Source organism: Capra hircus, chromosome 1 (assembly GCF_001704415.2).
Source record: "Capra hircus breed San Clemente chromosome 1, ASM170441v1, whole genome shotgun sequence".
NCBI classification, from domain to species: Eukaryota; Metazoa; Chordata; class Mammalia; order Artiodactyla; family Bovidae; genus Capra; species Capra hircus.
The window spans coordinates 66,381,026-66,405,481 of record NC_030808.1 but is presented as its reverse complement, the minus strand read 5'-3'; the positions used below and the strand labels follow the sequence as shown (position 1 = coordinate 66,405,481).

Genomic DNA, 24,456 nt, shown 5'->3' with positions numbered 1-24,456 from the left:
AGTGGGATTGCTGGGTCATAAGGCAGTTCTATTTCCAGTTTTTAAAGGAATCTCCACACTGTTCACCATAGTGGCTGTACTAATTTGCATTGCAACCAACAGTGTAAGAGGGTTCCCTTTTCTCCACTCCCTCGCCAGCATTTATTGCTTGTAGACTTTTGGATTGCTGCCATTCTGACTGGTGTGAAATGGTACCTCATTGTGGTTTTGATTTGCATTTCTCTGATAATGAGTGATGTTGAGCATCTTCTCATGTGTTTGTTAGCCATCCGTATGTCTTCTTTGGAGAAATGTCTATTTAGTTCTTTGGCCCATTTTTTGATTGAGTAATTTATTTTTCTGAAATTGAGCTGCATAAGTTGCTTGTATATTTTTGAGATTAGTTGTTTGTCAGTTGCTTCATTTGCTATTATTTTCTCCCATTCCGAAGGCTGTCTTTTCACCTTGCTTATAGTTTCCTTTGTTGTGCAGAAGCTTTTAATTTTAATTAGATCCCATTTGTTTATTTTTGCTTTTATTTCCAGTATTCTAGGGGGTGGATCATAGAGGATCCTGCTGTGATGTATGTCGTAGAGTGTTTTGCCTACAAGTCTTTTTTTTAACTTTCAACTTTAATTTTTTTAATCTTTTGGCCTCATTGTGTGGCATGTGGGATCTTAGTACCTTGACCAGGTATCAAACCTGCATCCCCTGCACTGGCAGCATGGAGTCTTTACCATCGGCTTACCAGGGAAGTCCCTTCCACAATTCATTTTCATTTTAAAATTCAAGGAAAGGTGGCCCTTTTGGAAGAAAATGGTCAGAAAGCCATCAAGAACTGTAGACTTGTGGTGTCACACAGGTTTGACTGGCTTAAAAGCAGCATTTAGAGAGATCTGAGAGTCGGCTGCCAGACTGGGATGGCCTTCCCTTGGTACTGGACATCTTGGTTCTGACACCACAGAGGTGGGGGGAGCATGGGACCCTTGGGGGACTGACGTTTGGCTTTACCATGAGCTATGGTGTTCAGGACCCCTCGGACTGGGCCGTAGATTTCTTGGGCTTACTATGGAGAAAGTTATGTGATCATTGGTTTGTTGTTAGAGTGTGAATGGTTAAATGTGTTGTTTCTATTTTAAACAAGTGAAAAAAATTACAATATCAGTAATAATATTAACTAATATTTATTGCGTGTTTACTATGGGCTAGGCACCATGCTAAAATACTTTACATACATTTATTTCATTTAACCCACATAAGAGCTCTGAGGGAAAAGAATGATTATTACCTCCATTTTAGACACAAAGAAGCTGGGGCTGAGTGAGGTCAAGGTTCCCTGCCTATGGTCACCCAACTTGTGAGTGACAAGCCCAGCATTTGACCCCAGGCCTCTCTAGCTCCGGAACCTGACTGTTCAGCAGTATGCGGTTCAACATTCAATCTTGTAAACAAAACAAAACAAAACAAAACAAAACAAAACAAAACAAACATTCAATCTTGTAACTACCCTTGAGCAGACTCCTACTGCTGGAGGGAATCTAAGTACGGCATTGGGGGGTGCCAAGAGTAATATCCCACGAGAGCTCTCTTGGAACCACATGTTCTTACCCCAGAAATTGGTAGGAGGTCAGAGACTGGGAGCTTATCCTTCACAGGGGAAGGCATGGATCTGACTTCAGGAACCATTGGGGGTGGAGAAAGAGGGAGCTTCTGGATCCCTGGGCCCTGAAAAGGTTCATTTAGGGCTTAGCTCATTGCGGTGTGGGTGGTGGGGCAGGCAAAGAAAACGAAACTCAATAATACTGCCTTATATCAACCAGACTGGGACATTTTTTCCAGTTTATATGGTCCATGGACTATTAAAACAAAAGCATTTTCTTAAGGATAAAGCTACATATGACAATATTAATTACAGATACAGCTCATTGGATTCATGCAGTCTCTTCCCAGCAGTCTGAGGTGATTCCTGAGATCTTGGAATCTAAACACGGCATCACCATCGCACTCTGGACAAAATGAGACGTACTGTTAGAGGATGGATGCTAACCTTCTCCACATCACACGACAGCAGCAGCAAGTAGGAAACCACATATTTAACAGTTTTCATAAATAGGAGGGGACAAATTCATCTTACAGCTCTGGACATTTCGAGTTCTTCCCACTGTCAAGGTGTTGGGCAGCACTGGCGACATTCTATCTTTCACACTCAACCCTAGTGGTGGCCAGTATGAGGTCCTGTCACTCTGCACAGGTTTGTCTCTGGACTAGGCTGTCTGCAAAGTTCAGGGCAGATGTTTCAACATTAAAAACAAAAATCAAACCAAAACAACAGCAACAAAAACAACAAATAAGACCCTAGGGGGAATAGGTGGGTATCTTAAAGCTGTGGTTTTATCTCTGGACTGTTGGATGGGATAGAACAGAAGAGGAGAATGGAAGCAGGGATAGGAAAGGCGAACCTGACTATAGGGATCTCAGCACTGTGATACACCTAACCACAGAAGCACACCGCTCTCCTCTTTTTACTTTTAAGGGGGACATTATTTCATTCACTGTCGTTTATAGCAGTGCAACTAAGTTCCAAGCATTTGGTGGGTCTTATCCCTCCTTCCTGGAGGAAGAGAGGCAGGGGGCAGTTCCTCATCCCTGTGGAGAAGGTCATCCCGGGAAAACTGCCTGGATTCTCCCTGAGCTGGCTTTCTCCTTCCCTTTTAAGAACGCAGCATGTTTTCTGTAACAGTGCTGCCTCCACCGCTGATGACAAAGCTCCGGGAATTAGACACTACAAGTGCTGGGGACATCTCTTCGGGGTCCTCCATCTCTAGCTGGTGGTCCTCACTCACAGGGCCCTGCAGGCCTGTCTCCTGGGCGGTCAGTTCCGAGTCCGTCTCCCCGCACTGCAGCGGGAGCAACGCCTGGTGTTTGGTCAGGGCGTCATTGTTTTTCTGGGCCTCCAGGGAGGTCTGGTGCGTGGAATTCCTGTGAGCCACGGCGCTCTTCTGAGGCTCGTCAAAGCTCAGCGAGAAGGTGACGGTGCCGCTGCCGAAGATGACCTTCTGCTTGCATCGGGGCGGCTGCTGCGACTGTGGCTGCGGCTGTGGGGTCGAGGGTGGCCGCGGCTGCGGCTGCTGCGCGTTGTGCGGGCTCAGGGCCAGCGGCTGTGGCTGCTTCTGCCTCTCCGGCTGCTGCTGCGGGAAGGGGTCCTCGCTGTTGCTCTTGCTGCTGATGGAGGAGGAGGGGGTGGATCCCGTGGAGCCCCCCAGGCTGCTGGACCGCTGGCGGGAGACGTTGCTGCGGCGCAGCGTGGCTCGGGCGGCCACCTTGAAGGCGTGTGCCGCGGTGCTGCAGCGCACCTCCTCGATGGTGTTCCGGGACGGCTTGAAGAGGATGATATAGACCTTGTTGAAGAAGATGCAGGCCAGCAAGCCAAAGCTGGCCGCCAGGATGGCGATCACCTCCACCGCAGAGACGAACTTGCCGTAAGTGCTGGCGTAGGCGGGGATGAAGGAGATCCAGACGATGAAGAAGATGAGCATGCTGAAGGTGATGAACTTGGCTTCGTTGAAGTTCTCTGGCAGCTTCCGGGACTTGAAGGCGAAGAAGAAGCAGATGGCGGCCAGCAAGCAGGTGTAGCCGATGAGGAAGCCCAGCGCCATGAGCGAGCCCTCGTGGCAGGTGATGAAGATGATCTCGTCCTCCAGCTCGTGGTTGCGGTAGCTGGAGGGGGGCGCCGTGTTGAGCCAAATGGCACAGATGACAATCTGCATGAAGGTGCAGAGGAAGACCAGCAGGAACTGCAGGTTGAGCCCCCACCACTTGCGGTGGAAGCTGGTGGGAATCTTGGCCTCAAACACGAGGAGGACCCGATTGGTTTTCACCAGGATGCACGAGATGCAGAGCACGAAGCTGATGCCAAAGGCTGGCTGGCGCAGGCGGCAGGTCCAGTCCTGGGGCTCCCCGATGAAGAACAGGGAGCTGGAGAAGCAGCAGAGCAGGGAGAAGAGGAGGAGGTAGGAGAGCTCCCGGTTGGTGGCCTTGACGATGGGCGTGTTGCGGAACTTGATGAAGACGCCCAGCACGAAGGCTGTGAGGAAAATGCCCAGCACAGCAAAGAGCGTGAGTGCGATCCCGAAGGGCTCGGTCCAGGACAGAAACTCGATCTCCTTGGCGATGCAGGAAGTGTGGTTCTCATTGGACCAGAAGTCATCAGGGCACTTATCACAGGCACTTGCGTCTGTAAAATGTCGCAATGAAGGGGTCAGTACTGCATGGCAGAGACTGAAATTCGTGAGTGTGAATGTGGTGATGAGGGAACTTTAAATTTGCTTTATTGATGAAATGTGATTTTTACATTATCAGATAATGTACTGAACCCTGACTTATGCTTAATAATATACTTAATTTCATGTTTCTTTGATGGTTCTATTGTTTTTTTCTTTTGTGCTGTACTCAGTCACGTGTGCTGTGATCAGTCATATGTGCTGTGTGTTCAGTCATATGTGTGTTCTGTCATACGTGCTGTGCTCAGGTCCCTTCAGTTGTGTCCAACTCTTTCCGACCCTATGGACTGTAGCCCACCAGGCTCATCTATCCATGGGATTCTCTAGGCAAGAAAACTGGAGTGGGTTGCCATGCCCTCCTCCAGTTTGTATATATGGGGGCTACTTTTTGAAAAACTTTTAAATTTTATGTTGCAGTATAGCTGATTAACAACGTTGTGATAGTTTCAGGTGTATAGCGAAGGGATTCAGTTTATACACATACATGTATCTATTCTTTTTCAAATTCTTTTCCCATTTAGGTTGTGGCATAATATTGAACTGACTTCCCTATGTTATACAGTAGATCGTTGCGCATCCATTTTACATATAGCAGTGTGTACATGTCAATCCCAAACTCTAGGAGGGCTACTTGCTTCCTTTAATACTACTTGCTGATGTACAAACAATCTTTCAGCAAGCACAGAATGATCAGTCTTGCCAGGCAGGTGGCTGCCCTGCACACTGGGGGTCTGGCGCTGTCCACCAATTTTCACAGTGATTCACACTCAGTCTGACTTATTTTGGACATAAGGATGGGCTTTGTAGACACGCCAGAGCAGCCTCTTAGATCACGGCAAAGTACTCCACGATTCTGACCTGTGCCTTCCTCATTCCAAATCAATGGCTTTCTAGTGAGAGGGGCTGCAGACTCATTTGACCAACAAGTGTTCATTAAGCGTCTGCTGTGTCTCAGTCAGCGTGCAGTTTTGGGGAGTGAAAGGAGCATGGGCTTTGCAGTCAGAGATCTGGATAGGAATCTTGGCCCTGCCATTTATTAGCTGTGTGACTTTGGTCAGGCTCCTTAACCATTCTGAGCCTCAGTTTCCTCATCGGTGAAATGGAAGCAATAACTCCATCATGGTAGTGAGGATGAAATGAGTTAATAATAATGAGAACAAAATTGTATTTAGTATTTATAGAGTGCTTCCAATATGCCAATCAAATATTTCTCTATAACTTATCATGTGTTTTACCAGTTTTATCTAATTTAATCCCCCAAACTCTGTAAGATAGGTTTATTATTATTCTTACTTTATAGATGAAGAAACTGAGGCATAAGAGAAACATAAATAAGATAGTAAGTCCAGTGCCAGGCACTCTGTAGACAATCTATCTTGACCTATTAACTCTGGAGCCTGGGACACACATCTCTGGTTCCTAAGAGATCATTCTGTTGTTTAGCTCTATTAGCCCAGCTTTGAATTTGATGTTACACTATTGCCTACAGCATCTTCTTGCTGCTGCCATCCAGTCTCTCATTTTAGATGGTGATTCCCTGATATGCTCTCTGGCACTGCTGCTGCCTTAATCAGGGAACATACACAACTTTGTCTATTCAGGATCACTGAGCTCTAAGAAAAGAAAAACAATATTGGAGTGCAGCATGGAAGTAAGAGAAAGATGTGCAACAGATGTGTTTGTAAACTTTTATGGTATTACAGAGATATCTAATATTCCGACTCTATCCCCCTCAGTGTGCAGCCCAGTGGGATGCTCAGACGCACCTTGTTAAATGAGAAACCGTGCTAAGCACCCCCGTCTCAGCCCAGCCCTTCCAGGGACTTTGCTGAGCCCAGGGCCCCACAGTGAAGGGAGCTCTGCATGTCCACCAGGGGTTGCTCCTTTACCTGTCTCGTCGCTGTACTCCCCATCAGGACATTCCACACACTCAAAACAGCAGGTGGGCTCCCCCTCAATGATTCCTTTCCTGGTCCCTGCCAGGCAGTCTCGGCTGCAGTTGGAGAAAGGCACCTGAGGGCGGAGATCACAACAGAGGGGCTGCAGCTGGGGGATCAGTCTTCCAGCTCCTCTGACATGTGTCAGAGGGAGGAGCTGGGCACTAGCACCAGCTAGTGGCAGACTCAGGCCCAATCCAGGCGGAGGAAGGACCAGCCGTCTGTGTTCCTATTATCTCTGAGGGGACAAATGCCTATGGGAAAGTGCATGCACACACAGACACACACACACACAAACACAAACACATCTCAGTGGAATTTAAGGAAGATTAATCATTATGAGTCTACGCAGTAACAAAATCCTCCTTAAATAGCCTTCCCTTCCATCCTCTACAAGTCCCAGAATAATATACTCCTCTTTCCACTTACTTTCTCCCCACCACATAGTCATACCTGAGATGACCATCATCCTTGTTCACCACAAGCAAGTAATACTAAACTTTCAAGGAACAGAGCAATCTTATCTTATACAAACTCTAGCAGAGATCAGGAAAATATATATATTCTTAAAGGAGTACCTTCCAACTAATTCTTGTAAGCCCAGTATAATAACCTTGATTCTAAAACAAGACAAGGACAGTATGAAGGCCCATTTCACTTATTAAGTTGTCTTCAGAAGTAGAGCTGAGTTGAGGATTTGTGTCCAAGTAATTTATAAGGAAAGTTCTCCCAAGGGAATCAGGAAGAGCTTGGAGGAAGTAGGACATAGGAGGGAGAAGAAGGAGCAAGGCTATGATCCTGAGCAAAGGCCCTCCGACTTCTGCCTGATTCCCCGGGGGAGCTCTGGATTGCAGGTTAGGCCCCAACGCTGTCCTGACCTGAAAAAAAAGGGCTAGAGCTTTCATACTTGCACAGCACTCAGAGCAGAAGGGAAATGTAAATTCCTAGGCTCTTCTGAGCTTCTCCTTTGCCTCTCTGAGCCTGTAGGCAAAATGGGCTCCATTAGCCTGCAGGCAGTCTCTGAAAAAGAATATGAAGTTCTGATTATTGGAAGTAAAAATGTATAGAAGTTATTGGAAAGAAAGATGTATAGAATTCCTGGAGATACATGCAAAGGGTAAGGACTCTGAAAGGATCTGGAAAGAGTACAACAACTTTCTACTACCTGGAAACAGATGAAAGTACTAAAATAGCAGACAAACTCAAAGGGCATGAAAAACAAAATACACCATGATCATGCTGAGTTCCTGCCAGGAATGTAAGCAAATTTAATATTAGAAATTCTGTGTCACTCACTGTAATAATAAATTAACACAGAAAACATGATCATCAATGGATGAAAAAATATTTGATGAAATTTAACACAAACTAGTGATAAAAAACTTAATGATGTTTGACAGAAAACAAAATTCTGTAAAGCAATGATCCTTCAATTACAAAATAAATAAATTTTTTTAAAAATTAGAAAAAACTTAATGAGAGTAGGAAGAAATATCTTTACCTTGAAAAACATCCCCAAATTGTTAGCATAAACATCAATCCATATGACACAATATTATTTAATTTAAAATAAATGAGGGTGCTTATTTAAAACAAGGGTGCTCAGTATCACCACTATTATTATATATTATACCAGGGTTCCTAGTTAGTGGAACAAGGAAAATATGGGCATACATATTGGAAAGGGGTAAAAAAAAACTGTTACTTTTAATAATAATGCAGATAACATGCTTGTCCACATTAGAAATAATTGGAGAGTAGCCCCAGGCCAAAATGCCACAGACTGCAACTGTTAGCTGAGTTTCATTAGTTTGTCTTAAAAAACAAAAAAACAAAACAAAACAAAACTTCACCTTTTGATGTATGCTATTGGTTGATTTCCAGCTTCTTAAACGATTGTTTTTGACAATTTTGCCCAATCTACCATTGCTTTACCATTCAGAAATCCTGCTTCCATCTCAATCTTTGATCACGCCAGGTAACTGAGTACTTAATAGGTATTTACTACCTAACAGTCTATGTGTATCAGAGATAATAAATACATCACAAGAACGCAAAAAGCATACATTTCTTGAATTAGGGAGCAAGTCTTCATTTTTGTAGCCCCAGTTACAAAGCCTTGAATAACCCTTGATACATGGTAGGGTTCATATTATTTTCAAAACATCTCTTTAAGATTATCCCCCTTCCTCCACTACTTGCTTGAACTGGAAACATCTTACAAAGTTAAACACATGGAAAGCAGTAAAAATAATTATCATTGTTTCCAGCAAAAAAGAAATAACTGGCTTGACAAGGAATTTTAAAACACTTGAACAGATGATCAGCAATATTTTCTAATGAAAGAGGAATAGAAGTGGCAACACCAGGTCTGATGATCCCTGAGACTCTCAGGACCCTGGTTTGAAGGAAGGAAAGGATAAGCTACATCTATGGACACTAATGTTTGCTATTATTATGTGCTTGTAAATTCACTGCAGACTCTACTGGATCACGATATGTATTTCATCCATTGCTGGTCCAACTTTGTCGACATTTTATTTAGGATGTGACCACATCTGTGTTTATAGATTGGCCTATAATTGCTTTTTCTTGTACTGTTATTGCCTGTTTTTGAAATTAAGATTATATTAGCCTTTTAAAATGAGTTTAGTAGCTTTCCTTCTTGGCTTCTGTTAGGCTGTGAGTGGCAAAACCCTCAAAATAACAAAATAACAATGGTTCAATCTACACCAATTAGAGACAACTGCGTGCATCAATGGAGGTCCAATATAACCTGGATGAGTCCACAACAGCAGGGAACAGATAATAAATAACATAGCTGATCAATTTAGACTGTAGTCAATTGATACTTGTGATAATTTAGACAAGAGTATAATTAGTGGACAGAGGAACATACCCTCTGGAATCCCCAAAGCTCTATTTGAAAAAGGGTCATGACATGTTTATAAGTGAGAATGAGGTAGAAAACTAAACTAAACTCATGTTTATGAGTTTCTCTGAGGTAGAAACTAAAAAGACTTGCATACTGTGGATGAGATTTACTATCTATAGGAGAACTTCTTAAAGGTAACTTATCCTTTAAATTGAGAAACCCATCAACCTAAGAAGCATTTGGTAAAAAGATGAAGTTGAATTTTTGTTCATGTCATAAAAAGTGGTCCAAGATACTCAAAGGTGATAATAGAAAGTGTTAGTCCCTCAGTTGTGTCTGAATCTTTGTGACCCCATATGCTGTAGCTCACCAGCCTCCTCTGTCCATCCATGGGATTTTCCAGGCAAGAATACTGGAGTAGGCTGCCATTTCCTATGCCAATAATAGAAAGGCAAATGCAAAGAGAAATGTAGCAGTTCTCACCCAGGCTTTTTGGAAGAGTTTGAGAGGATGCCTCATCCAGGGTTTGTTCCTACGGAGGATTTGGGTCCTTGGAACATATATATTCTAGGACACAACTATCATAGAATGGTGATTTTTTCAGCCTATCATGTATCTTTTCCTTAAGTGCATATTCACTGGGAGTAATGTGCCTCTGGTTATTAATCAGGCTTCTAGATGAAGTGATACCTCATGGAAGGAGGCCGTGATCGCAGTCACAAGCATCCTCCTATTTGCTACAGGTCTCCCATCGGAGGAGAATAAATTGTCCTTTTGATTTATAGGCCAGTCCTAAGCTATTTTGGATAACAGGGAGCTACCTCTGTGTGAATTGTCCACACCCTGTCTTGAGTGATGCTTGTATTTGCTTAAATATTTTGCTCTGGTTGGGGAAAGTTTTAGCCAAAGAAACTATTATTAGCCATGGAGTCAGATTTGTAAAGAATAAAATTGTTTCAATACAGTAAGCATGGGGCTCTGGTTCTGAGAATTCTCTTTTGGACACTAAACACTCGTGGATTTCACAGGGAATCCTGACAATGCAGTTAGTGAATTGATGGAAGTGGACTCGTGATTCTGGAAGTCCAGTGGCAAAGCCCAAGGCCCTCCCAAAGCCCAGCACAGTTTCTTCCCGTGGTGGAGGCATCTAGTATCCTGATGGACAGCACATACCTCCCTTGAGAATCCACTCCACAGAATTTTCTCATCATTGATGAAGAGTCTCTCTCCTTTCTTGGCATAGACATTGTAATATCCAACTTCCTTAAACACTATGGAGCCGTCCTCTGGGGAGAGGTGCCAGTTGATGATGGAATAGTTCCCTGCCAGGTCTCCACATTCATCGAAAGTTACTTGCTCCCCCATATTGCTGGTAAAATTTAGGTGCCGCAGATGTTTTAGGACCTAAAGAACAGAGATGAATATTCTTAACACAAGCCACAGGGCTGCCGCACATGGTTATGTAGGTTGCACACTGCACAAGGACAGTAAGCTATCTTGTTCAAACAAAGTGGAAGGGCCATGACTTGAGGAAGAGGGACCTTTTTAAAATTTATACTAAGGTGCTTATATGTGTTAACGGCAGCCTTGGTAAGCCATGAGCTTTATTTGGTATGCGAATTGTGTCAGATGGTTCAAAAAGTCGTTTGGGTTTTTTCATAAGATGTAACGGAAAAACCCCAATGAATTTTTTGGTCAACCCAACAACTGGGGTAAGAAACATTTTCTAGAAGTCAGAAAAGGAAAAGGAATACCATTGAACTGGCCAAGTCAAGGCTTTTACAGGCGCACCATCATCTGGTGATGCCCAGGAGGGAATGGGTTGTAAGCCACAGCCATCCCTGGTGTCTTCTGAGATGGCCTTTGGAAAGAATAAGTACTCTTACACTCTGCACCATGTTTCTCTCAGCTACTGCTTCTGTGGAAGTGCCCTGCTGCCAGAGTTCACAGAAAGAAGGTGGAAGGAAGAAAGAAAGAAGGCTATGATTGGAGCCTTGGCCATCACTGTTGTAATCATGGCCAGTCCTTTACTTTTTACAGGGTGTTATGAGTCACAAAGCCCTTGTACAAAAAAGTAATGATAATAATCACCAAACCTTACTAGTCCTTTTATTACCTTTGAGGCACAATACGGAATGCTTTATATTTGTTATCTAATCTTCACAACAAATAGTACTATTAACCCTCATTTGGGGACTTCCCCAGTGGCTCAGCGGTAAAGAATCTGCCTGCAATGGAGGAGAAACTGGTTCGATCCCTGGGTGGGGAATATCCCCTGGAGGAGGAAATGGCAACCCATGCCAGTATTCTTGCCTGGGAAATCCCAGGGACAGAGGAGCCTGGGGGGCCGGGGGGGAGGGCTACAGTCCATAGGGTTGCAATGAGTCAGACATGACTGAGCATGCATGCAGTCCCATTTTATTGATGGAGAAACCGAGGAAACAGGAAGTAGCTAGACCCGAGTACACAGCTAGGAAGTGCCAGGCCTGCACTTGTATTGGCTCTGCTCCACCGCAGCATGGTTAGGCTCCTGCCTCTGCTTCTTGTGCACCCCTGACTTGGGTCAAGAGGAAGGAGTGGGCACTCAGCAGCTTGTCTTTCACGTGGGAACTGCCCAGGGCCAGGAGGTCACTGAGGCACCGAGAGAGAGTGAAACACACACACAGTCCAGACGGTGAGAGTAGGGGTGCTCACTTACACTGTACCTCGTGACTACAGGGCTTTCTCACTCTCTGGCTCTGGTGAGTGCGTTTCCTCACCAGCAGGATGAGAGGGCTGGGCCCTAGAGACTGCAGGAATCTCCAAGTTCTAGTTTGAACATCTCTCTGTTCTATGCTGTGGTGGCCCTAGGAATACATTTAGAAGTACCTCTCCCCTTTAGCATAACTTTTAAGGTACCTGAAAAATCAGCATCTAATCTGACACCAAGAAAAGTTTGGGCCCTATTATCCACGTGTGTGACGAGGGAAGGGCAGCTTTCATCTCCTACTCCACTCTAGAGATGACACAGCTTTAAAAAAAAAACAACAAACATTTATATCTGTATTTGACTGTATTTTAAAGCCAACATTTATTGTAAGGAAAATTAAATAAAGAAAAGGAGCCACCTGAACTTGCTCATAAACAGCCCTGGGGTGAGTGTGGGGACAGAGAATGTGGCTGGCCACATGTGCACAGAGACACAGCACCTGGGCGCCTCAGTCACCTGCTGTGCGTGTGGCGACCCCTTTAGTGCTCTCATTGCTGCCCTGGCGGAAGTTGGCTGCTCTGATTTTTGTCCCAGGCTTGTGGGGGATGGGGGTCCCTCACTCCCTACTGCCTGTTCATTTGCTCTGCAACCAGAGATGCTGAGTTATCCTCAAACAATAAATAAATAAATAAAGATGGAGAATGAATCCTACTAAGGATGTTCTCCCAAACCTTCCTCAATGATCACGAATCTTACCTTTTCCCTTCATTTTTACTGAGCCCTTAAAGCAGTCCTCAGAGAGGTGGTGCCTCAGACGTGCTCCTTTCCTATATTAGATATCTCCAACTCTCCTCCCTTGGCCCCCCTTGCTCTCAGGATGACTTGTACACAGTGAGGGTACATCCTTTTGTTTCTGCCCAGATGTCCCGACACAGCTCCTTCTCTCCAAGGAACACGCATTCCTTCCGCTCTATAAGACCGACCCCTCATGCAACACTCAGAACCTCATTCTTCCCACCTACTCTGGAACTTTTCTGACATGACCAGCCCACCCTTCTCCATTCTATAACCATGCCTCTCCTACTTCCTAGTGGGGATCATCCATGGTTTAGATAAAACATGCTTCAAACTTCTCTAGGTACCTTCCAAAGCCTTCCATACTTTCGTTCCATGTATCTACCACTACCTGTCAGTGCAAATGTTTTATCCTCGTCATATCCTTTCCGCATGTCATGCTAACTCTGTCTTTGCCCTGATCTGCATAAAAGGTAAGAAGAGTGAAGAGAGAGAGGACTACTTCTTATTTACACTTCCTTTCTGCCAGGCATTGTACTAATGCTTTGTACACATCGTCTCATCTGACCCTCATAACACATCTATGGATAGGGACTATTACTATCTTCATTTTATAGATGAGGAAAGTGAGGCATGGAGAGGTCAAGAAACTCATTGAAGTCATAAGCTAAAAAGTTCTCCAGCTGTGATTTAAACTTGTGCTTTTCTGCCACACCCTCTTGACACCAATATGAATTGTTGAGAGCATCAATGGCAAGTATTTGTCAGAAATGTTTCCTCATTACATGTATTTTTAAAAAACATCATTCTCGTTTGAAGAATACTTTAAAAGGCATATGCAACAGTAAAGATGGATTATTTAGCATACATTTTCTTTCGCCTATGCAAGTTTCAATTCCTTGGTTCTTATTCTCCAGACAATAAGCTCCTCCTCTACTTTTCTCAGTCTACAGCTCCTCTGCAAGAAACTCTCTGGGCAACAGTGGGTGAATTGGAAGGGGAGCAGGAATAAGATCATTTCACAATTAAATGGTCATCTTCCACATTAATCAGACTGGACAGAAAAGTGACTCAAAGATCATCACTGTCTATAATTATTCTGTATTGCTGTTGGCATAGGCTAGTGATTTCTAGCATATCCTACCTTAAAAGAAAAGGGAACCAATCACTATCATTTAAAAAATTTTGATTAAAAAACTCATTGTAAGGGCTTCCCTGGTGGTCCAATGGCTAAGACTCTGTGCTCCCAATGCAGAGGGCCTGGGTTCGGTCCCTGGTCAGGGAACTAGATCCCATACGCTGCAACTAGAGAGTCTGCATGCCACGACTAAAAGATCCCACATGCTGCAACTAAGACCTGGTGCAGCCACATAAATAAACAATAAATAAAATAAATATTAAAAACTAAGTTATATGTCAATTAAAAACCCATTGTAAATTCAAGGTTATATTTTTATACTGTCAGAATCAATCAACAAACAAATATTTATAGAATATCTACTGTGTGATTTGAATTGGGCTGTGGTAGTACAGGATGTAGTAATAAAGTCCTCAAGGAGTTTACATACAGATTAGAGTGATAAGATATAAGACATATTGGATGACAGAGCCAATGGTGCAAGATAAAATACAGTTAATGCCTAACTTATGGGAATCAACTCTGAGCACAGAGGAATTCAGGGGAGATGGACATTAAAAGGGGCTTAATGCAGGCTTGCGGCACGGTAGAAATCTGGAGTGGTAAAGAACAAAGGAAAGGAAGGTGTTAAAGACAAGGGCACAACGTGGGCAAACAAAGCATTATGGGGGCAGTGAAGGGACCAACTTCTCAAAATTTGTAGAAGTGTTAGACAACAAGAGGAAATAAAGTTGACAGGCAAAGAGCAGTCAAGGCAAAGAAACTAGATTTCATATCAAGAGGCATAGGATCAGGTAATAACAAGTGCTGATGTGAATGAAGAGAAATTAGAATCTTCCATACACTACTGGTGGGGATGTAAAACGAAGCAGCTACTTTTGAAAATAGTCTGGCACTTTCTCAAAAAGTTAAGCATAGAGTTTCCATACAACCCAGCAATTCCACTCTGATGTATATACCCAAGAAAAATGAAAACATAAGTCCACACAATAACCATACATGAATGTTCATAACAGCAACATTCATAATAATTAAAAAGTGGAAATGGCCTAATGCCGATCAATTAGATGAATGGATAAATAAAATACAAGTGGATACTATTCAGCCATAAAAATAAAGTACTGATAGATGCTACAACATGGATGAATCTTGAAAACATGCTAAGTGAAAGAAGCCAGTTGCAAAAGACCACATATTTTGTGACTTCATTTATATGAATGTCCAGAAATGTCCAAATATACAGATACAGAAAGCACATTTGTGGTAATTTAAGGATGGGGGGAATGAGGTAAGAGGGAGTGATAGCTAAAAGGTATGCTGCTGGTGCTGCTGCTAAGTCGCTTCAGTCGTGTCCAACTCTGTGCGACGGCAGCCCACCAGGCTCCCCCGCCCCTGGGATTCTCTAGGCAAGAACACTGGAGTGGGTTGCCATTTCCTTCTCCAATGCATGAAAGGAAAAGTGAAAGTGAAGTCGCTCAGTCATGTCCGACTCCTAGCGACCCCATGGACTGCAGCCTACCAGGCTCCTCCGTCCATGGGATTTTCCAGGCAAGAGTACTGGGGTGGGGTACCATTGCCTTCTCCAACAGGTATGAGGTTTATTTTTTTTTAACTTTTTATTTTATATCGGAATATAGTTGATTAACAACATTGTGATAGTTTAAGGTGTACAGCAGTGATTCAGTTATACAAAGGGAATGGAATATGAGATTTCTTTTTGATACAGTGAAATGTTATAAAATTGATTGCAGTTATGTCTGCACAACTCAGTGAATATACTAAAAACTGCTGACTCGTACATTTTAATATGTGAACTGTATAGTGTATGAATTATATCTCAATAAACGCTGTTTCAAAAAAGAAAGCAAGGGAAGAGATTTAAAATATACAAATATGACTTCGCTGGTGGAGCTGACATTCAGCAGCAGGTCTAGAGACCTTCATACCAAGATGACCTCCAGGATACTTGGTGCTGAGAGTTTACTAAGGAGACCTGGTAACTCTAGCCTCAGACGGGACAAGAGATAAAGATAGGCAGAGGTAAGAATTAGCAGCGCAAACATCTTATCCAGAAAAGAAAGCACCCTGGGACCTTTGTGGCTAGAAATTTATTTTGTTGTTGTCATTGTTTGGTTGCTAAGTTGTATTCGGCTCTTTGCAACCCCATGGACTATAGCCTGCCAGGTTCCTTTGTCCATGGAATTTTCCAGGCAAGAATACTAGAGTGGGTGGCCATTTCCTACTCCAAGGAATCTTCCCGACCCCAGCATAATAGAATAGATATTAAATCAATACTGGTAGGTCTGTCAAATGGTGCCCCAAATGAGGTTTTCACTGACCTGAGGATAGATGAGAAAAATGAGGCCATTGTGATATTAAAGAGTAAATAGGCAGGAGGACCATAAAAGTTAGTTTTTTTATGAGACTTTTACGGTTGGAACTTAAACCTATATATTAAAAAGCAAAATATTTAAAATTATACTGTGGGATTAAGGGCCAACACAATTTCTCCTTTTGAGGTATAAATGTAACCTAAGTTCTTGTTTCTGATTTAAAAAGATAAACAAACCTTCTGAAAGTGAAAACGAGCTCGCTCAGTCATGTCCAATTCTTTTCGACCCCATGGACTGTAGCCTACCACACTCCTCTTTTGTGGTCTTTTTAGAAAGTTGCAGTTAAATATTATATTTTGCATGTTATGTTCTTGGTTATAGGCAAATTTAATTCTCAGTAACCGTTAAAAAATGGAGTAAACTGACTATAAAACCCCTACCACTTTCTTGAGGAAAAAGAAAGTTGGAATCACCATAGTGTAACAATGTTGGAGTGATAGCTGGGAGTTGCCTGAAGAGAAGGGTAAGTCCCAAACCACAGCTGTTCCATATAAGAATGATGAAGGGAGCAATCAACACCTAAAATGCAGGACGGAAGTCTCTTAATATAGTGAGTGCCAGAATTATTCACTTAGCTGCAATAAAGTAATTCAAAGTAATTACACAATGTATGACCCTTTCTTTTTTAATAAAAGGCCAAATATATTAAAAAATCGTTCATTATGCATAGGCAGTGTCTTAAGCACTGCATGCATATTGACTAATGTCATCTCATAACAAACTCATGTTTCAGACAGAGGCTTCTATTTCTCAGGTGAGGAAAATGAGGCACAGGCACATTAAGTGACTACTCAAGGCCATAAAGCTGTTAGGTAGCAAATGGGATTTAAATCCAGTTAGTCTGGTGCTATGGGATTGCACAGAGTCGGACACAACTGAAGCGACTTAGCAGCAGCAGCAGCAGCAGCAGCAGTCTGGTGCTTGCACAGAGTCAGACACGACTGAAGCGACTCAGCATGCATGCCTGCATTGGAGAAAGAAATGGCAACCCACTCCAGTATTCTTACCTGGAGAATCCCAGGGACAGAGGAGCCCGGTGGGCTGTTGTCTATGGGGTCACACAGAGTCAGACATGACTGAAGTGACTTAGCAGCAGCAGCAGTCTGGTGCTAGAGTCCGAACTCTCCAACATTACAATATATACTACCTATATAAGTGTGCTGTGTGCTGTGCTAAGTCGCTCAGTTGTGTCTGACTCTTTGTGACACCATGGACTGTAGCTCACCAGGCTCCTCTGTCCATGGAATTCTCCAGGCAAGATTACTGGAGTAGGTTGCCATGCCCTCCCCACCTAAAGAGGTATAGGAGTCAGATTTATCGCCTAGCTATTAGGTTGTCTATCTCTAGCTACAATACTTTGACTAATGTGAAATTTAGGTTGAGAAGATGGACGTATTTTAAAATGGGATGGTAGAGACATGTATAATGCTTGTGGCAACACAAGAGGCAGTAACTGGAAGTGTTCCAAACTGAACGGCATTCAAATCTCCGTGCATGACCTGCCCTCCCTTGGAGACTTTCTGTTGTTGTCCCCTATTTAATCAGCTTTACTGACATATAGTTTACATAGGATAAAATGTACCCATTGTAAGTGTAGAGTTCTGAGTCTTGGTGAATATGTATGCCTGTGTAACTACCACTACTGTCACCACAAAAGGCTTCCCTGATGTTCTTTTCAAGTCAGTCCTCACCCCATTTGCAGCCCCGTGTCACTGCTGATTTTTTTTTCTATCATTAGAGATAGAATATCATATAAATTGCACAATACAGTTTGTACCCCCTTTTTTTCAATATGGATTTTTTTCATGATATTTTTGTTATTCATCTGTGTTGTTATATTTGCCTTTGCATTTGACATTTCCTTCAAGGAATAGATCTTTTCCATACATCATACTGTGTTGTGCTTAGTTGCTCAGTCGTGTCTGACTCTTTGTGACACTATGGATGGTAGCCTGCCAGGCTCCCCTGTCCATGAGGATTCTCCAGGCAAGAATACTGGAGTGGGTTGCCATGCCCTCCTCCAGGGGATCTTCCCAACCCAGGGATTGAAACAGGGTCTTCTGCATTGCAGGCGTATTCTTTACCGTCTCAGCCACCAGGGAAGCCCCCCATACATCTTATCCATCCTAAAAGGTCCATTCAGATGATATCGTTTACTTTCTCCTCACTTCAGATATCCTGACCTGCACAGTACTGTAGTGTTTCATCCTCATAGCAGGTATATAAGTAAGATAACATAAGTGTTGCATTTTTTGTAGTCAAAATTTGCACCTTGTCCATTAATAATCAATTATCAGTTTACTAAGTCATGTCTTCAAGTCATCTCTTTAGCCATCTTAGTATTTCTTCTGGTATATTGACTTGCAAGTTAGGTACTCAAGCACCTGATTTTCTGGATCATATTAGCAGAGGCGCAGATGGAAAACATTTCACCCTTAAAAGCAATGATAGCGAATCTTTAAAGTGATAATCACTGACCCACAAAAAGGCGACATAAGTTAAAAAATAATTTAGATATTTCCCCCAGAGAAAACACTCTTCTTTTAGAATTTTATTTCATTTTTTAGTTTTTATTTTCTTTTTGGCCAAGCCACGCAGCTGGTGGGATTTTAGTTCTCTGACCAAGGACTGAACCCTAGCCCTCAGCAGTGAAAGTGTGGAGTCCTGACCACGGAACTCTTGGGGAATCCCCACACTGACACACTTATTTTTTGAGAATTTTAAAAGAAGGAACTAATAGTTTCCTTAAAAAACAAAATACAAATTTTACTTGAGATTATAATTCTGTGTGATATGCTTCTAAATTATTTCATCTGGGGAGAAATATGAGAAAGAGGGCTTCCCTGATGGCTTAGCAGGTAAAGAATCTGCCTGCAATGCTGGAGACACAGGAGATATACGTTCAATCCTTGGATTGGAAGAAAAAGAAAAAAAAAAACCTGAAAGAAAGACTTAAACATAGAAGATAATATACAGACAGAGACTGACAGAGTCAAAAAGAAAAGTAAACACCAAGAAAGGCATTCTAGAAGAGGGACCATGCATCACTTATTATGTATTATTATGTATCATCTATTGTGTGTATTATCATGTATTATCTAGCATGTGGTAATATTTCCATCTTGTGGCCTTTTGGGGTATTTCCTCTAAAGGATTTTAAAGTCAAATTATTGCTCATTACAAGCATAAATGGGAATCACCTCTTGGTATGTACTCTAAGGGTCAATTGAATTAAGCCAAAGACTAGAAACTAGAATTTCCAGCATGAACATAACTTCTTAGCACAGAGGGAAAATGGGATGGACTGCATGAAGCACTCCGTTCACAAAAACGAGGGACAGCTCACACAGAGTCTACTGCTTCATGGCCACTTTCTGTGCTGAGTGTAAGGAAATCCAGGACCAACTCCTTTCTCTAACCTCAGTCATGTTTTCTTATTTCCCCTCTACTGCCTCTGGCTCTCACCTCAATTCATCCCCTCCCTCCCAGACCCCAATGGTACTGGCAATTCCTAGAAAGATTAATTCCATTTGACTTCTGTTATCACCACCGTTCTTTCATCACACATACTTTTTTTGGGGGCTGTGTTACTCGGCTTATGGGATCTTATTTTCCCAACCAGGAATTGAATCTGGGCCCCCGCAGCAAAAGCATCCACTCCTAACCACTGGACCACCAGGGAATTCCCATGCATGCCTATTTTTTGACAAGTAAGTGGCTGGTATAAGGTGGGAGAAAGCAGGAAGCATGCCTTGTGCACAATCATCCTGAAAGGAAGCAGGTGGATCCTTCACTATTTATTTACATGATGTTCCATTCAAATTTGATTATTAAATCAAATTTAATATGCTCATTCAATCAGAGTTTAGATTGTCCTGGGCATGTGACCCAAGCTCATCCAATCAGAGTCTAGAATAGCCTGGCCAGAGTCATTGATTCAAGGCTGGGTTGTTGGGTTGAATAATTGTCTACAAAGGACTCTCTCTATGTTGTGTTGTCAGGTCAAATCAACTAGATTGCTATTCATTCATTCATTTTTTCTACACATATTCAGGTGTCAGAGGTTCTGGACCCAGTGCTGAACAATATAGACATAATTCCTGCTTTTATGAAGCTCAGAGAACAGCAGAGGAGTCAGAGGGAAGAGAAAGTTGAGGAGTGGTGAGAGGAGGCCTTGAGGGTGTCTGTGGGGGTCAGGAGGGAACTGTATGCTGTGTGCTCTTAAGTTACCTGTTAGTGTTACTTTAAAGGCATACGACTTGACTGATAAATTTTATGGGGAGAAAAGATCAACAAAAGAAGAAAATCGTGATTGACTTTATTTAACCAGAAGCTTTGTTGATAAGAATTATTTTGGTCAACTGAGGAGCTGTAGAAGATTAAATTGGGTCTATATAAGTGGCAAAAGTGAAGAAAAAAGAATGGTCAGAAAGTGTGTGTGTGTGTGGTGGTGAGGGGTATAATTAGAAAAGACTTCCAGAAGAAAGAGAATTTTGAAAAAAGGTTAAAAGTTCATGGTGGACAATGACAGACGAGACAAAAATTGACAGCTCTTCAGGTATAAGTACTACGCCAAAAACGAGTTAACTACTTTGTGGGGAGGTACAAGGCAGATTGGCTTAGAAGAGAATTGAGAGAAGGTGGGGGTGGAATTTTGGGATTAGACTGTATGGATTGTACAGGTGATAAGTTTCCATGTAGGTGTTAATAATGAGAGTGAATAATTGTTGGTCCATCTCCTGATAGACCGAGACATGGCGAAGATCTTAAATTGCAGAACGCCCACCCAACCACCTGGGTTCCTGAGGCTTAAAGGAGACTTTACAGCAAGCACACAGGACACTCTGGCCAATGCCCACATGTTGCTCCTCCCCAGAGCGCTAACCCTATTTTCCTGTCTCCTCTCCTGGATGAATTGTACCAGACCTTGTGTGAGCCAGGAGGACATACGCTTATCTGTCCTAGGGTCAGCTGAGGCGTCTGTATAGTGGCTGCTCTTTATTTTGGCCACTTAGCTTTTCTTTCCTCCTCCTTTTGCTAACAGCATTCTGATTGCCCTTGGGGATCCAACTCCATTCCTAACTTCATGGATGGACTTGTGATCTCATGCTATCTAATCAATGTGGTTTCTGGGACTTTTCCAAGAAATCCTGGGAAGGAAGGATAACCTAGCAGTAAGGATTTTATGATCCTGAACCTGCTGCAGAGGTGGAAAACTGCTAACCCCAAGGGATAAGGAACAAAGAGATGAAGAGAGAGTCTAGTTTTACTTGGAGTCTTTCTGAGATTTTCAGTATTGTGAGATATTAATAATGTTTATGCTTTTGTTTAAGCCAATTGGTCTGAATTTTCCCCTTCATGAAAATGAAAGTCCTACTCTTGACTATAGCTTAATTCTTTTTTTTCCCCCCTCATATGTCTGTTTCAGCCTGGAACATCCAGATTTGATTCCTTGTCTGGGAAAAGCGTCATTTAAGAGCAGACCTGTTGAACTACCTGCTGGAAGCCTCTTTCCCCTTCAATCCCACCCTGGGATTTTTCTTTAGTTTTTTTTTTTTTTTTTTTACCCATAGGCTTCTCAGGAAGGAAAGGAAGAAGGAGAGGGAGACATGAAAGGGAAGAGAGAAAGATACTGCTGCTGCTGCTGCTGCTAAGTCGCTTCAGTCATGTCCGACTCTGTGCAACCCCATAGACGGCAGCCCACCAGGCTCCTCCGTCCCTGGGATTCTCCAGGCAAGAACACTGGAGTGGGTTGCCATTTCCTTCTCCAATGCATGAAAATGAAAAGTGAAAGTGAAGTCGCTCAGTCGTGTCCGACTCTTAGCGACACCATGGACTGCAGCGCACCAGGCTCCTCTGTCCATGGGATTCTCCAGGCAAAAGCACTGGAGTGGGTTGCCATTGCCTTCTCCAGAGAAAGACGCTAGTACTTACTAAAAGACTGTCTATTCTTCTTTCTTGAAACTCTACTCCTTAGTATCATGGTTTCTGAAGTCTTTTTGATCTTTGACCTTCATTAGAGCTCCTTTTTCTTTGTTAGGCAGTGTGTAGGGTGCAGTGTGAGGAAGGAAACTTTCAGTCCCTCATAACATTTAGCCAACAATGATGTCTGAGTGAGACTTTTCATACACAAGAAGGGCTGAGAACCTGTAGGTCCTCCTGGCTCATTCTACCAGCCTAGACAGTCACTCCTTATTCTATGAGAATTGCTAAAGTGACTAACATAGGATGTACACCCTTTGTTACTTGGCAACTTTTCCCAAGGGTTTGAGGTGGTTGGGTTCTGTATGTAAAGCTATTTTCATTATCAATTTTTACCCAGTTTATTGATTAATTTGAGGCATGTTGGAAATCCTACTTAAAACAATCACCACCTGTTCAGAGTTTGAAAATTTACTAGTTGCTTTCACATAGATCATCTCATTTCCTTTTCCAAAAAACTTGGGTGGAAAGTAGGCTGGGTATTACGGTCATTTTACACATGGAGAGACTGACTTAGAGCGGTATCTTTCCTGAGATGATGCAGAGAGTAAAAGGGGGAACCATAGCTGAAGCTGGATGCTGAGTCATTCAACCCATATTCAGGGGTACCACACTCTCCCCTCACTACCCTCTCATCATGAACTCTGATAGTTCAGCCCATCAGAGGAAAATACAAAGAGAGCGTAAAACACGGTCTGACTGAAAAATCAAAGTACGTATGCAAGACATGAATGGCTTCACGGGATATGTCAGGGCAGACTTTGATCTTCAGAAGCTCTTGGTTATGTCTCTCCTGTGTATAATTCAAAAATACAAAACAAGTCTAAACAGTAGGGGTTCCACTGAAGTTTGGATTATTTTTTATGAGAACTACTTCAGGGCTTCTTTTTGAAATATCCAGCATCTTTTTAAGAAGAGGTTTTTTTTTTTCTGTGCCCTTGATTTACTTGGGTCCTAAGCTTAGCTGACTTTCTTGGGGTCCAACACATTATATTGTGAGTAATACAAAGGCAAAAGAGCTGGCTAAACATAGTGACACTAATTTTATGGTTTTATGCCCCTTAGCATATGGGATATAATAAGTACTCAAGAAATATTTGTTGCCTACAAGGGAACAATATCTTTAATTTAAGCACTATGAAGACACTCTACCCAGTACTAAATCTGTCCTGGGATATTTAAAGATATTTATGGACCATATTTCAGGTATTTTGAACCATTACCCTAACAAATAGCTGAGCTCAAGGCTTGAAACAGAGAATCAAATTAAATTACTATCAATTTTGCAGAAGTCAGTTGCCCAGATGTTTGAAAAGGCAATTTGACTCCAAGGCTACATCTAGTGACCTCATTTAGGTATTGACTTTTTGAGGTAACCACTTTAATCTGTCTTGCTTGGATCAGTCCAGCTCTGCTTATTACACAGTAAACTGCTATCTAAGAGAAGGAGGTACCTGCCAAGCTTCAACCTTCTTGATATCTGCGCAGGAACCATTGGTGAAGAGCCCTCTCCCAGGTATGCAGGTGTATATATCTTGTAGGGCATGGGCAATAGAGTAGACGGCTAAGTAGACATTGTAGGATATCCGTAAATGTGTATAATCCATGTAAGGCGTCTCGACACTGCTGATGTTCTCCTCCCCTGTACACAGAGGTCGGAAGGCAGTGGAACTATTGCTTATCCTGGCACCTCCTTCTTCGTGACCTCTCAGGAAGGTGTCCACTGGTAAGGGTCCTTTAGCACCTTCTTGCAGGTGGCAGTTAAATGTTTCTTCCCAAAACTCCTTGGCAAAACCGTTGTGGACAGACTTCCTGGGGTGGACTTTCTGCAGGAATTCCCGGAAGCCTGGGATCTGCCCAGCCTTCAGACCAAACCCAATGGTGCCTCCGACCACATGGAAATACTCGGGCATAGCAATCAGGGAAGAGCTGGCCCAGGCCTCGCTGGCCAGCCAGATCCTGCCTGTGATGTTGCGCCGGACGATCTCTTTGATGAGGGGTTCCAGGTCCGGGCCGCTGGAGAAGACGACGATGACTTTGGCGGTGGAATTCTGGATCACCCCCACCACCTGCTGGATCTCCTCCTCATCAGAGTACTGGGAGATGAGCTCGCTGAAGTCGATACAGATGTCCCTCTCCTCAGCTTCCTCTCGAAACTTCTCAATCCCTGGCCGGCCATAGTCATCGTCAGCTGCAATTGTGCCCACCCAGTTCCAGCGGAAGTACTCGATGATGTCAGCCATGGCCGTGGCTTGGTGTTCATCATTGGGTATGGTGCGGAGGAAGGACTTGAACTGATTCTTGTTGCTGAGGAGTCTGCTGGAGGAGGCATAGCTGACCTGGAGAGAATACAGATTGAATGAGTGAGGGAAGTGCCAGGTGGATCTC

The 24,456-nt window shown here is 43.0% G+C and overlaps 1 protein-coding gene across 2 annotated transcripts in view; it reads right to left on the bottom strand.

The window, feature by feature from the left end:
- Positions 1,148 to 24,456, bottom strand: part of CASR (calcium sensing receptor) — a 30,562-nt gene continuing 7,253 nt past the window's right edge. The window contains exons 3-6 of one of the 2 annotated variants that reach the window (XM_018059989.1): positions 23,523 to 24,407; positions 10,245 to 10,475; positions 6,149 to 6,299; positions 1,148 to 4,213 (exon numbers count right to left, since the gene is read on the bottom strand). In XM_018059989.1, the coding sequence (XP_017915478.1) occupies positions 2,691 to 4,213; positions 6,149 to 6,299; positions 10,245 to 10,475; positions 23,523 to 24,407 (2,790 nt within the window). In that variant the 3' untranslated portion in view covers positions 1,148 to 2,690. 2 annotated transcript variants of the gene reach the window in all.